This window comes from Austrofundulus limnaeus, unplaced genomic scaffold (assembly GCF_001266775.1).
Source record: "Austrofundulus limnaeus strain Quisiro unplaced genomic scaffold, Austrofundulus_limnaeus-1.0 Scaffold161, whole genome shotgun sequence".
Taxonomy (NCBI): Eukaryota; Metazoa; Chordata; class Actinopteri; order Cyprinodontiformes; family Rivulidae; genus Austrofundulus; species Austrofundulus limnaeus.
This window is the reverse complement of record NW_013952563.1, coordinates 986,760-1,001,413: the sequence shown is the minus strand read 5'-3', so window position 1 is coordinate 1,001,413 and position 14,654 is coordinate 986,760. Positions and strand designations below refer to the sequence as shown.

Sequence of the window (14,654 nt, the reverse complement as noted above, 5' to 3'; positions counted from 1 at the left end):
GTTATATTGACTGGATCAAATTATTGGGGGGGTTATAACCCCCCTATCCCCCGTGTAAATTACGCCGGTGGTGCCTATACCTTTCCATAAACACCTATAATTATTACACAAATTACTATTTTTTATTATAAACATTTTGCAGCATTTTGACAAACTTAAATTCTTTACTTTTACTGCATAAATAAATTTTTATGTAACAAAGTTGTACTTTTCACTAATAATGTTAAACAGGCAGAAGAAAGTCCTGATTTATGCGTTCTCTGCTGTACAACTGGAGGCCTGTTTTTTTTTAACAATTTCCTTGAAACGTCAAAGCAGAAACATGCAGTAAGCAGAGGCATTTCCAGCTGACTGCATTATTTGGCTTGATTAAATGTTAATTGGATCACTTTCTGAAAAACAAATCAAATTAGGCAGCATCCATCATACTTCAGAAGCACTCATGATATCTTTAAATTTATACTTCTTGTTCATCAGGCTTGATTTAATTCAACGAGTTAATCAAAGCTGAGATTAAGATAAATGGAGGCTGTAAAACAACCAAGTCGTTGAGATCAGACTCAAACCTGAGATGTTTTAAGCTTTATATGTGAACAGTGGTCTAAGGTTTTTGTTGAATTTTGTCAATGAAATTGAGTATATTTTGTGGCTGGCTGCGGTGGGAAACACCTTGGTGCCTTTGATTTACAGTAGCTGCAGAAGAAAGATTACTGAAGCTGAACCACAACAAAAAAAGTAGGATGTGATGACAGCTGTTCTCCCATCTAAAACTCTTTGTTGCGAGACTCACTTTTAACTGCTCCTGGACATATTTGCTACAGCAGTGAGGATCTACAGTATAAGACTTGCCAGCTTATCAGTGCCGTAAAGGGAGTCGTACTGTTCATTCAGACAAGAACAGTGTGACTGAGAAATTTCCTGCTTCATACAGGGTAGGAGGTGTCAGGGAGATCAGCGTCATGATGACAGACATGATGCAGCTTAACATTGTCTTTTTAGATTACTTTACATTGGCCAATTCAAAAGAAAGTCAGAGGTCACATTTTGGCCCACAGAGACTTAGCTTTACCTCAACCTGCTGGCTTTTACATAAAGTAGAAGCTGTGGCAGTCCACAGAGCTGGGTCCCAACCAGTCTGTATGACTATAAATGTCTTGCATTCAGTGAAGCAAACATTGGCAAAGCAAGGCGGGGGCTGATCTAGGCACAAAAAATTGTGTCAAAATAATCTGCTTAAGACGGYGTTTTAGACCTAATAATCACTTTATACAGATGAGCCATGAAGCAACACAGCTATCGTTTTACGTCACAGGAGCTTTCTAAATTCTAAACTGAGTGTTCATATTTGGACAGAGAAGACAGATCATTTAATAGTGGGSTAAAGGAAGCCATTTATTTCAAATGAGAAAAACCAACCAGAGTGGTCCTCTATACTTCAACAAAATGTGAGATGGGGGATCTCGTCATAATTACCTCCGCCATCGGCGAGGTAATGYTTTCGGTCACGTATGTCTGTCTGTCGATCTGTCTATCGTTCTGTTGTTCTGTCTGTGGACAAAATTACTCAAAAACTTGTGGAAAAATTGTCATGACATTTACACCACATGTGGATTCTGGCACAAGTAACACACCATTAAATCTTGGTGATGTTCTGGATCACGATGTGGATACAGGAACTTTTTTCTTTTCATCCTCTCAGATTGGCAAAGCTGTGATGCTTTCACAGGGCTTCTGTAAAAACCTGTGACAGCTTTCAGTGTTTGGACTTCATACTTTATAAAAGTAATGTTAAAACCAGATGTAATGATGAATAATTCTTGCCATAATGTGCGCATTTTTATGCATTTGGTGCGCAATTATAGAACGTTTTGTGACTACAAAGTGCGTGACTGCACCATGAAACCTATTTTTCCCATTTCCTCAAAAACACCACATTGTCGGTAGGCTTGTACACAGATCGATGAAGATTGAGGAAGAGGAGTGACGCGGTGGACTTCAGACTCTGAGGTTGTTTGTTTTTTCATTTTTATTATTATTTAAATGAGGCCAGATCAAGTTGAGAGCTATTTGTGCGCCCCTCTACCCATAGCCTGGCCCTTGCCTTCCTACATAGCTCCGCTCAATTCTAGTTTCCCTTCACTGCTCCGTCTGGGACTTCTCCCATTGAGATGGATTTCGCTGGCAGATTTTTAGCCAGGCCAATCAGAGAACAGAACGTCAATTTTCTGCGCAGTGTCTGCTTGTAGTTTATTTTACCTGGGCCAATCAGCAAACAGAAGGCAGAGTTTTGAATGACGTCGATGTTCTGCGCAGTGTCTGCTAGTTATTTTAGCATACGGCAGTAGAGGAAGTGAATGAAGCCAGTCTGTGTTGATAAGGCTTCCAAATTAAATTAAATTTGTCTGACAAAGCAGCAGCTCTCATTTACAGTCGTCTTGTTTGGCTCAGTAATTCTCTCCTCTCATACGTCGCAGCCAACTGATCCAATCATTTTAAACTTCAGCAGAGGCCACACCTCCTGCAAGAAATCGACTCTCTATGCAGCAAGTCCAGACCCTTGTACGAAGCAAAGTGAAGGACAGGGTCTGGTTTAAACCAGGCTACTTTATCCATCTCTCGCAAAACTTTGGGGAAAAAAGAATGCGCAGAGCGTGGTTGTGACCGCTGTGTGTGGTCCTCACAAAGATAGGAAGACATGTGTGTGTCTGTGTGATTAGACGCGCGATGAAAACTGCTWTTTTGAATCACGTAGCACCGATGCGAAAGCTTTCAACAATAACGTCGGGTGACGAGTCTGATTTTTTCCTTTTTTTTTCCCACATTGGACTCCACCGGGAAGAAATTCCATGCATACTGCCTGCTTAAATGTTTGCTACGTCAGAACTTATTCGGCAAATGTGTTTCCATCTCTGCTTTTGTGCATTAACTCTATTACAGGATGGGGGAAATTGGACTTGGCGGAGGTTTGCACTCTCCGAGTGCTTTTAGTTTGAGATGTTTTTTTTTTCTCTCACCGACTATTTATTCTCAAAAGAGAACCCATGGGGGGTAAATCCTGATAAGTCGTCCCACTGCAGCACACGTCACACTCAGTCAGAATCACAGACAGCACGTYGTCAGGGTGGATGCTTATTTTCAGTTGACGTTGGAGGAGAAAGATCTGGTGTTTCTGTTCGTAAAGAGGAGAAATGTTATTTTATAAATTTAAGCAAAATAAATGAGGGATGGTTTAAAACTTTGGCACAGTACACCTGACTCCACCAAAGCGAAGGGATGCAACAATTGATTGTACAGTAAAAGAAGCTATATATAACTCTAAGGTGGCAGAGGAGAGCAGGAAGTACACACAACCTGCTGATAAAGACCTGTTATTGACACACTGACAGAAGGACAGTGGGGAGGGGAAAACAAGTGTAATCACAATCAGGATTATGGCCACTAATGACAGGTGGAACCTCTGGATCAATAATATCCATTAATCATTTCAAACTGGGATGAATAATTAAATTTCTTTCCGTTTAGCGTGACACCCCTTTAAGTGTGGTGAAGGGTGGGGTTGGTGGATGTGGAAGTCATCTTGACATTCAGATATCGGTTGCCATGTTGAGAAAGAGAGGATGTTYGACAAGGACAGTCTGGACAAACAACCAAGGAGTTCTTGGCTCAATAAAGTGTCATGGTATAAAAAAGGCTCAATAATGGACATCCCTTGTTGAGTTGATAAATAGTATTTCATTTTATGCAGGACATGTTTCTGTTTTGAGGACAATCAAATAAGAAAAACAAATTTTATTGATTTACCTGTATGTTGTGTGGTTTGATCACTTTATGATGCCATCTCAGAGCATCTCAGTCTTTGTTTCATACGGAGCGCTGAGGCCCAGCTTTAGCATGACAGTTGCCATGGTGACTTTGTTGTCACTACCTAATGGTATGTGTATTGTGTGTGCAACTACACCCTTGCTGATCATTTGCAGACCTAAATTTAGAGCTGCTACAAGTGACATGGGAACAAGTCACATTATTCCAGCCACTTTAATGTGACACAAAGCAAGTTTGCCGTCTCACGTTCAAGCCCTGAAGGATTCTTTTTTAAGACAAGGTCAGACGTGCTGCTTCAATACATCAGGCTGCAATGGCCTTTTTCACTGATGTGCTGACAGAACCCCGTGGACCTAATGACACCAGAACCAGCAGAGCCAAGGAGGGCTCAGTAAGAAATAAAAATACCAAACAAGTTGGGTGTGTCTGGGCAGAGTTCATGTGCACTATTCATATTTTTTTCTACTTAAAGGTGTCCTTATCTTCCACTAGTGTGAGAGTAAGGTCATCCATTCATCTTTTTTACCTGCTTTTCCATGCTGGGTTGGAGGTGGGGGCTGGCTGGTGTCCATTACCAGCGGTCATTGTACGAGGGGTAAGGTACACGCTGGAGAGAAATCTATCCCAGGACCACATAAAGACAAACAACCATTTTTCTTAAATGAATTAGACTCAATTAAATTTAGGGTTTAAATGAACTCATCCAGGTTGTTTTTAGTCTGTGGAAGGAAATTAGAGCACCTGGAAAAACCCAAAACATGTAAACTACACAGAATTATCACAGCCACAACATGAAACACTGCCATTAATTTATTCATTTAATTCTGACCTTAAAGCATTGGGTTTATAACAGCACAATGATGTCACAACAACTGAGAAACCATACATGGTGTGTTTTCATTTAAAAAGTTGACTAGATTTTTTTTGTTTGTTTGTTTCTGAGTTTAATGACGCATCCAGGATTGGTTGGAAACTTGAAGGAGTTTCTGCCAAAAAAAATTGAACAGCTGCAAATTTTTAGCAAAGCAGAGAGCCAAGCTGCTTTTGGGATTCTGGGACGTGTCTGCTAATATCTGTGGTTTGTCTGTATCTGATTTGAACCAAGATGAAAAATACAATTCTGAGCAACAGAATATTTTTTTCTTTGAAGAAAACAAACTGTGCTAGATAGAAATAAAGAAATTTTTGTTTGAGGAAGTTTCAAACAAGCAGAGAGAGGGTATACTGGTTGTTTTGTTTTCGTTTTTTGTAGACCTACCAATTACACATTCTAGATCTAAATCTCACCTCACATACCTTTAATTTATTTAAACTGAAAGTATAACATAAACAAGGAAGGAAACACTATTGCAGCTGTGGAATTAGATGCACATCGATTAAAAAAATCTAATAAACTGTTTTTCCCTCATGTTCTACAGCAAACTTTTTTTGTTGAGGTAATACTGTATGATGTTGAGAGGCTCTTGCTTAAGTGGGAAAGTTTCCACTAAATCAACAAAATGACTGTGTCGTGCTTGGAAATAGGCTTTACAAACTGCCACTGAGACAAACTAAACAAGTCTTTTCACCCCCCCCCCCCAAAAAGACCCAAAACAGGGGTTCAAATGAATAGCAGTAATAAAAAAAAAAAACACTGAGTCAAGTATGTCGCCTCTACAAACTGAGTGGCTTAGTGAGGTCCTCGGGGTGGCTCTGCCAGGACCCTGGTGGAACATTGAGAGGATGATGAAACCCGACTATCTACAAGTACAAACAGTGAAAAGGTTTCAGCAAAGTTTTGGTTTCTCAGCTGCACACTTTCACATGCATCGCTCTATTGGACATGGCATGCGCCACGGTCACTTGAGTAACTTGACTCTTGGTCGTCCCCATCTGACAATAGATTGTCTTTTTGATTTGGATCACCTGCTACTTAAATCAGACTCTAGTCTGTACTTCTGCCTCCTTCTGTCTTTTTCCACCCCAAAATGTGAGGTCCCACCGTCCTGCTTCAAGAGCTCGACAAGATTTGATGAGCCACATTGGGAGGTTTTGTATGAGGTGTACTGTAGTGTGTTGATGATTTACAGTTCAGGCTCATACAGAACCTAATCTCAAATTTATCATGATGATCTGCCCCCTTGCTTTGTCTGAGAATACTTTAAACTCAACCAMCTGTGTGTAACAACATGAATCTGTACTTTATGCATGATACATTGAAGCACTTCATGGTAAAACAAAAAAAACTTATTGCACAATTTTTAATATCAAACYTTTACTTCTTCAAAACCTATCCACACACCCTTCCAGTCCCATAGTCTCACTATCATTTATTGACTTGTTCTCCAGCTCACAGACAGGGAGCTCTCAAAGAGCTCAAACTGTGGGATCTCCTCTGCAGCTCAGCACTGAATAATGCAATCAGGGTGACTGATTGTAAGCAGGGTGTAGAGGTAAGTTTGCCACCGATGTGTGCGCTTCCTCACATACCTGGGGCCTCATGTAACAATGGTGCGTACGCGCAAAAACCTTGCGTACGTCATTATCCACGCAAAACTCCGTATGTATCAAAAATCAACTGAACGTGGAAATGTGCGCAGCCCCATTCCAACTCCAGGGCTGGTGTACGCATGTTTCTGTGTTTCTGGTTCCATTGGCGACACTTAGAGGTGATTCTGAGAAACTGTTCATGATGTAAAAATGATTATTGTTCACASCAGACTCACATGATTAACAATTATTACATCCACATGGACACAGTTAAATAAAGGACGAGCAAAGTTGTGCCAAAAATTCATTTAACAGGAACGGATTCAGCCTTACTGGAGGATATAATAAATAGTGAAACACGCAGAGCTTTTATTCTAAACAGATAGAAATTTCTGATGACGAGTGGCTCATCAGGCATTTGAGGAAAAATCATTTTTTTAGTTTGGCACTGCTGCGCTCTGGGAGCGCGATGCAGCGAGTAGCCACGTGCATGTGCAGCAGCAGCGATTGAACTGGGGTTCCACAGGAGCTTTCCAGAGGGAGCTGGCAGACTGATCGGGACTCAGTCCAGTCCACCCAAAGCAGAGTCATGACCAATGGAATCGTCTCATCCACATGATTCTAAAGGCTGAGTTATGGTCGCTCTCTGGAGCGCGCACACCCTCGCCAGCAATATGTTTCATACTTGGCGTTTACATTGTTGTAGATTTCTCCAAAATGACATGTAGAAGTACACTTTATAACTTGTGAAAATGCTGTAAGTAGGAGAGCAAAAGCTTGACAGACAAACAGACTGCGTACAAAGGCTGCGGTGCGCAGCGTTTGTGTGGACTCTCCAACATCACATCACGTCATGTGAACTCTCTGAGACACAGAGACTCGTTTCTTCATATCAGCTATGAAACAAACTAAGATCTATGTTCTACCAAACATTTAAGTTCCTCTGTATTTACAGTAATTATGGTAATAAACTCGTGCGCAAAGTTAATATTTTCAGACTCAATGGATGGATGCCGGTTGCGCAACACAGCAGCGTGCGCACAATCACTCGTTCTTAGCGTGATAAACATGTTTTATTCCTATTTTTACTTAGGATTTTTTTTCACACTCATATGTAATTCATTATTTTTATGACATTAGAAATCATTTCTGATCACGCAGGGAACACTCAAATGTGTCCTTCACACACGCAGGAAGTAATTTGCATCTGTTTAACATATGTTAATGAAGGCGTGTCAGGGGAGGTGTCTTACCTGCGCTCAGTTCCACGTTAACTGTGATGTACAAAAGCAATGTGCGTGGATTCAGGCGTACGCACAGTTTGATACATTTGGATTTTTTTGTGCGTATGCCGTTTTCTGGATTTGACCGTATGTCAGGTTTCAGTAAGAAATCCACGCAAGTCTTTGTACATGAGGCCCCTGGTGTTTGGTCTATGACTCATTGTCCCTCAAGTCCTCTACTGTAGGGGTTCTCAAACCGTTTGGGTCTGGGGACCCCTTACAAGGGCAAAAAAAATTCCAGGGACCCCCTCATAAACCCCATGCTGTTTTAAAAGAAAATTTATTGTCATTTCAACCCCTAAATGCCATGGGAATATTTATTTTTTATTTAGTTTATTATGTTTGTTTTATTAGTTCATTGTTCTCCATGCATTTTTTAAAATAAAAACCAAATTAATAACTTAGTGAAATTTTTTAAGGACCCCCAAGTTACCTCTCACAGACCCCTGGTAGTTTGAGAACCTCTGTTCTAATGGACACAGTGCCTTCCTTCTTGCAGCTCAGTAGAGATCCACTAAACTTAAAGACGTGACATAGAGTCACCTGGCTACAATGTTACTAACAACAACCAATCTGCTGTGAATATTAAACTCAAAATTTTCTTTTCAGCCATTCTGTAGAAGGGAGCAGGGAGCCTAGTCAACCACAGGGTCAACACAGAGACAAGGAGACAAACACTCAGAGTTAAAAATCAACGTAGAATCACAAGTTAATTTAACATGCATGTTTCTGGACTCTGGGATGAGAAAACCCAGATATACACAATGAGAACAAACTTCACACAAAAAGGACCCACAATAAAACCTGAAACTTTTTAAATCTTAGTGTATTTACCTAAACATACACTTTATGATTTATGTCCAAACAACTCTTAATATTTAAAAGTTTTCTTTTCTCCCCAAAAGACACTGAAGTGTTTTTCAACCCCGGTCCTCAAGGCACACTGCCCTGCATGTTTTAGAGGTTTCCCTGCTTCACCACAACTGATTTCAATTGGTAACTGACTGCAGTTCAACAAAAGCCTGTTAATCATCTGAATCAGGTGTGYCAAAGCAGGGGAACCTCTAAAACATGCAGGGCAGTGTGCCTTGAGGACCAGGGTTGAAAACACTGATCTATACAATAGATTTCCAACGTTTGTTTTACCCCATTCTTCATTTTTTCAAGCACTGTCATTAAATGTGTTGACTAAATTTTATGTCCATTTTATGTTTGTTGACATATAAAGTGCTATATAATGTCATCAGTGGACATTTCCAAACAGTGACAAAATTTGCACTCTGCTTTTGGCCCATTACATGTGAGATGCACTTGAGCGGCACAGCAGCCAGCTACATACTGTATTTGAGCACCTGGGAAGCAGTTAGGGAGTGGATGTCTTGCTCAAGGACACCACGACATGTGGGCATGGCGGGGAATCAAGCCTGTGACTTTCTGGTCCCAAGTTGGCTGCCCTTCCACCGCATCACAGCCACATACATTTGACGTATAATTTTATCTGTCAACCTCATGGAAGCAATGAGTAATACAGAGATCAAACATATGAGACCAGATTATTTGGGAACTTGGGAATGTTGGTGTTTTACACAGAATAAATGTCAACTTTAATTTCTTTCACATGGATGAAAACTGAATGGAACACTAGTCGACTAGATTTATCCTCTGGATGTGACAAATTTTTGTTCCAATTTTCACTGCAATCTTAACAACCTGAACCGAAGTAATAAAACGACTGACTGGCTTCTCAATTGACCAAGTGACCGACTGACCTTCCAATCCCTGTGGCCACATTGCTACCAGGGCTGAAAATCTCTTGCACTAACATGTCTCCAAGCTAATCCGAGGTTATTTTTAATAGAAGCTAGCAGACATTTCTGCTTTTCTACAACTAACTAGAACACAGGGTTTTAAACTACTTATGTTCTTGGCCAGAAAGACTAAATAATGAACACTGAGCTTCCATTTTGCCTCTTGGGATGCAATTCATATATCCAGACAGTCCTCTCTTTCAAACTGTTTTTAAGTGGCACTATACAACACGCAATGAGAGGCTTATTGTGCCATATCAGCAGAAAGTGATGTATTTAACCATAAAGGATTGTGGGTGAGCAGTTTTAGGCCAAAATATTTTGTTTGAATGTTTGTTTTGTTTTTGCCTGTAGCCAGTGATAGACTGGCAGTCTGTCCAGGATGTATATATAAATCACTTTGTTGTGGCAGCCTTTGTTGAAGAGAAAAACTGAGGTCTTAAATGTTAAGCAAGTAGGACACACCCAGATAGGATCAACTGAGCAAGTGGCTTATCCAGATGTGTTGAAAGGCCCAATATTTATTAAAGGTTAGACACAATTTCTGGTTTGATTAAAGTAAATTAAATAAAACAATCTATGATCACAACACAAAACCTCTGGGAAAATTGGAGACTACATTTCACTTGAAATGTAGGGCAGTCCAATAACTTCTGAATTTAACTAGAATCAGAACCAAAAACAAAAAAATAAAAAAAGCTGAGACTTTCCCAGGAGAAATGAGAGTACATGATAAGATGAGCGAGGTGGTGAGAATTTTGCTAGACGTAAATGCTGCTTGTTGTAATGCCAAAAGCTATTAATACCACATGGGCAACACCATCATTTTATTCTCAGTTTTCTCYTTAAAAACAATTGCACAACAATAGGTTATAAAGAGAATGATAGGACGCAACAAACTTAAACAAGATGCATTAGCAAAAAGTCATTAGTTACTAAAAACTGAAGGTGCACTTTGCTTATGACGCCTCTCACTTCCTGCATATTTTGACTTTACAAATATTTCCACAGCCAAGATTAATTACTCTTTAKAAAAAGAAATGCTGGTAGTGAAATAAAGTGCAAAACAACAAATTAGATACAACGAACCAAGCCAAAACTTGTCAACACATCCTTTGGATTGTGAAGAAGTCTGTTTAGTTTTAAACAACCCAAACTGAAGCATAAAGGACCGTGGTGTCTGGAGCAAATTGTGTGGCCTGTGCCCTCAATATTCTTCTTCTTCTTTTGTTTTTTGTTTTTACTTTGACAGACAAACAGTTCTCACAGGGCTGTTTGTCAGGCCTCACGTCCCCTCCCCTCCACACAGCCACATGATGTGACTCATCCTTGCATGACTCTTTGCCCCTTTCTGTCTACATCTTTATTTCTCCTTATCTGTCTCGTTTGTTCACAGACACTTTAAACACTCTTTAATTGGATGCAGGTCAGCCAACAGCTGGACATATCTGAATGGACTGGCGTTATCAGTGTCTAGGCAGATGGGTTGCAGCTGCACAGGTTATTTCTCAATACAAAAAAAAAGCTTGCGTGTGTGAGGTAAAGGTGTGTGTGTGTGTGCACCGGGGGAAGGGGGGGGATCATAATGATAAGGAAGCACAGGAGGAAATTCTCCTTCTTCCTGTGGATGCCAGGCGATATTTATAAACTTATCTGTCGTCGAGTGAAAAAAGGAAACATTGGCTGTGCACCCCCGGTGCGGRAGATGAGTTTTAGATAAAGCTGTCTTTCGATCAATGGGACGTTGTCTCATACGTTCGGTTATAGTGACTCTTTGCGGCCCTGAGTTTCTCCTCTTTGTGCCGCTGCAGCATGTCAAGTCGCAGGACAAAACCAATGGCAGCGCTCTATCCATCCATCACACTATCAGTAATTTTGCAGGGGGTTATACGGAGGAAACATGGAGAAAGAATGATGGCTGACTGGAACCAGATTAGTATGCCATATGAATTCACGCCTCCCTCCTGTCCTTTATCATCAGCATTTATGTCCGTCTTTCTGACTCGGGTCCTTTGGTTTGTTTCAGGGCCATGCTACAGTGTATTGGCTTTTATAAATACCATGTTGTAATGCACAAGTTTGTTCAAGCCTTTGTGAGGTAAACAGGGGCCTTGTCAATCAGTATGTCTGAAATGACTGACAGGTGGYACGAGTGMTCTTCCTGACGGGGTCAATTTGAGGAGACCTGGCAACATAGGGACTGATGAGATTGAGGGGAACCGGAAGCAAGGATCGGAATGACAACAGACCACAAACTATACACTCCCTACGTCCCTCACTTCCTCTGATCACATATGCAGTCCCACTCCTCTCAGCTGCTACAGAGTAGGCGAGAAAAAGACGCTCGTCTTCAGCTGGATTTCAGGGTCATTTGAAGAACATAACCAGGCAAAGCAGAGAGCTTCATTCAGTTCATGCCTGAGAACAGGATCCGCTGTCTTTCTCTCTCCATCTCCCTCCCTCCCTCTCTCTCTCTCTCTCTCTCTCCCTGTATTCTCACCCTCCCCTCCTTCCACACAACAGCTAAATCAATAGAAATGACAACGCAGTTGGAAGGTCATTCGCAAACACACGGAGCTGTGTGGTGGAATGCTCGCTGCTTTGCAGCACAGAGAACAAGTGGAAAAACAAATAACACATCCTGCCAGCCCTCATGTCTGTCTGGTCTGATCTTAAGCAGCTTGAGGAATAACCAGAGCTGTCACAATTCCCTGTCTCCTTCTAATATGTCAACATGCAAAATGGAGTTAAGCAATGCAGTGCTGCACTGGGATCTGTGACAGAGGGTACTAATTTCCCTCAGGATATCTAACAGCTATGCTGCATGTTTGTTTACAAATACACAGTGCTCTTCATGTAAACAGCCTCAGAACGAGGTGCACGTGGTGAACTAGAAAAATCCATAAAACGATTCTCCTCATTAATAAWGAGCTACCATCCAACAATTCTTTCAAAACACAAACAACTGCTGCATCCTGAATACTGCTGGAGCTGGTCAAACCAACAAAGTACCAGCTGCAGACACACACAAACCCACAGCGCACAGCAGGAGYAGAACAGAAAGCATTTTAACACATAAGGACATCAGCACAGAGACAGAGCGGAGTTGGCTGCATGTTACTCACWGAATATTCTATGGTTCCTTTGGGTCTCTGGAATGATAAGCGCCTCCCATCCTTCTTTTCTGGAGTCTTCTTCTGGCCAGTATCTGAAAGCAAACGAGGCAAGGTACGCATTACATTCATGTTCCTCTCTCCCCAGCTTGTCACAAGCTGCCGTTTCCCAGCCCTGTGGGAAGACAGCTCATTCGTCAACAGTGAGCAGGCAAGCCAGCCAGCGATGTGAGCTGTGAGTGCCGGAGCACTTTCTCTCTCTTGCTCTGCTTCTATCCCGCTGCTCTCTCTCTATCACACTGTCCTCTCCTTGCTCTGCCTTCCTCTCCCTCCCTCTYCTCCTCCTTGCCCACCAYATAAYGAAATGACAGCCATTGAATGCGCTTCACCTTGCCTTCCTAGCCCTTTTGGCACTCACGATCAATGTGGAGCAGGCTGACCTCCATCAGGGCAGCCGATGAAGATCTGCTCTGGTTGTGAGTCTGAGAGGAGGAGGAGGATATGGATTCAGATGGGAAGCAGGATACGCTGAAGCAGGAAAGAGAGAGGAAGCAGAGTGGGGGCTAAAACAGAGGGTGGATGGAAAAGGGAGGGTTCAGTGCTACATGCTGGTTGGGTAATGGAGGCATGCTCCAAGAAATTGACAGCTTATAAAGAGGTTGACTGTAAATATGAGCAAATGTGACCATTTTAAAAATTTCAATTGCAACTTACTTTTCTATTGTTTACTTACTGGTTTGACTGAAATGTAAAGCAACATAAAAAGGGGCAGCAAAGTATAGCTGAAAATATATGTTAGGGGAGGGCATTTAAGGCAAAAGGTGGAGAACAGAAACTGTTGAGATTTTAAAACAACAAAAATAATTTGATACAGGATGAACAGCTTCAGGGCTGCATATGATAGGGAGGTTAATGGTGAAAGAGAACGATGGAAGTAAGCCTATTAAGAAAGCTGGGAAGGCTGGGTGAGGGCATGGAGATGAAGGCAAGGGGGAGGATGGAATACTGAAAGCCGTCAGATAGGAAAAGGACAGGCAAAATTACTTGTGAGGATAGGGAACCTGTCACAAAGAGGCTGATTTTGGTCCTCATCTTTAAGAGGAACCAAATGGACTTAGGAACCGTTGGTTAAATAGCCTTAGGAACCATTAGTTAATGACCTTAGGAACTGTTGGTTAAATGGTCTTAGGAAATGTTGGTTATATGGCCATTGGAACCATTAGTTAAATGGCATTAGAAACCATTAGCTAAAATAGTCTTAGGAACCATTGGTTAAATGACCTTGGGAACCATTAGTTAAATGACCTTAGGAACCATTGTTCAAAGGGCTTCTAAAGAAATGTGGAAAGTAAACACCCAAAAGAGTAAGTGTGGAGGAAGGTTACTCACTTTGATTTTTGTTGACTAAAACCTCTAAATGTTTCATTTTGTTCCCCCATTTACAAATGACTGTGACTTTACTTTAACCTAATATATTTAGCTGAAACTATATCATTATATCATACAGTATATCAGGGTTGCCAAGAGTTTAGCAGAGTCATAACTGCCTTCAAGAGTAACCTAAAATTTGCCAAGTCATGGAGATTCAGTGGGGTCATCATCCTGTGTAAAGGAGAGGCTAATAAACAGTTGCAGTTATCAATCTGACTATGCCTTTGGGTGTAGTCAGTTGGTMGAGCTGATGCCTCTCAGCAAGAAGGTTGCCGGTTCAAATCCCGGCACGGGGACCTTTCTGGGTAGAGTTTGCGTGTTCTCTCCGGTTCCTCCGGCTTCCTCCCACAGACTAAAAACATGACTGTTAGGTTAATTGATAACTCTAAATTGTCCCTTGGTGTGAGTGAGAGAGTGAATGGTTATTTGTCTCGTTTGTCTCTATGTGTGTCCCTGTGATGGACTTGCGACCTGTCCAGGGTGTACCCCACCTAGGCCTGTCACGATAACAAATTTTGCTGGGCGATTAATTGTCTCAAAATTTATTGCGATAAACGATAATATTGCCTGGTGACCGTTTTACAACTAATAATTATAAAAGCGTAATGTGTAAGTGTAATAAATCAATAAAATCCATCCATTTTCTGTGCACGCTTATTTCTTTCAGGGTCACGTGGGTCACTGGTGCCCATATCCAGCAGTCACAGTGCGAGGGGTGGGGTTAGGCC

The 14,654-nt window shown here is 41.4% G+C and overlaps 1 protein-coding gene across 5 annotated transcripts in view; it reads right to left on the bottom strand.

The window, feature by feature from the left end:
• The window catches only part of oxr1a (oxidation resistance 1a), a 191,866-nt gene that overhangs the window by 66,122 nt on the left and 111,090 nt on the right, over positions 1-14,654 (bottom strand). For 4 of the 5 annotated variants that reach the window (XM_014017107.1, XM_014017109.1, XM_014017108.1 and 1 more), the window contains one exon: positions 12,508-12,590. In XM_014017107.1, the coding sequence (XP_013872561.1) occupies positions 12,508-12,590 (83 nt within the window). Of the gene's footprint in view, positions 1-12,507; positions 12,591-12,913; positions 12,957-14,654 lie in introns of those variants that run through there. The other variant, XM_014017111.1, reaches the window with a different exon arrangement.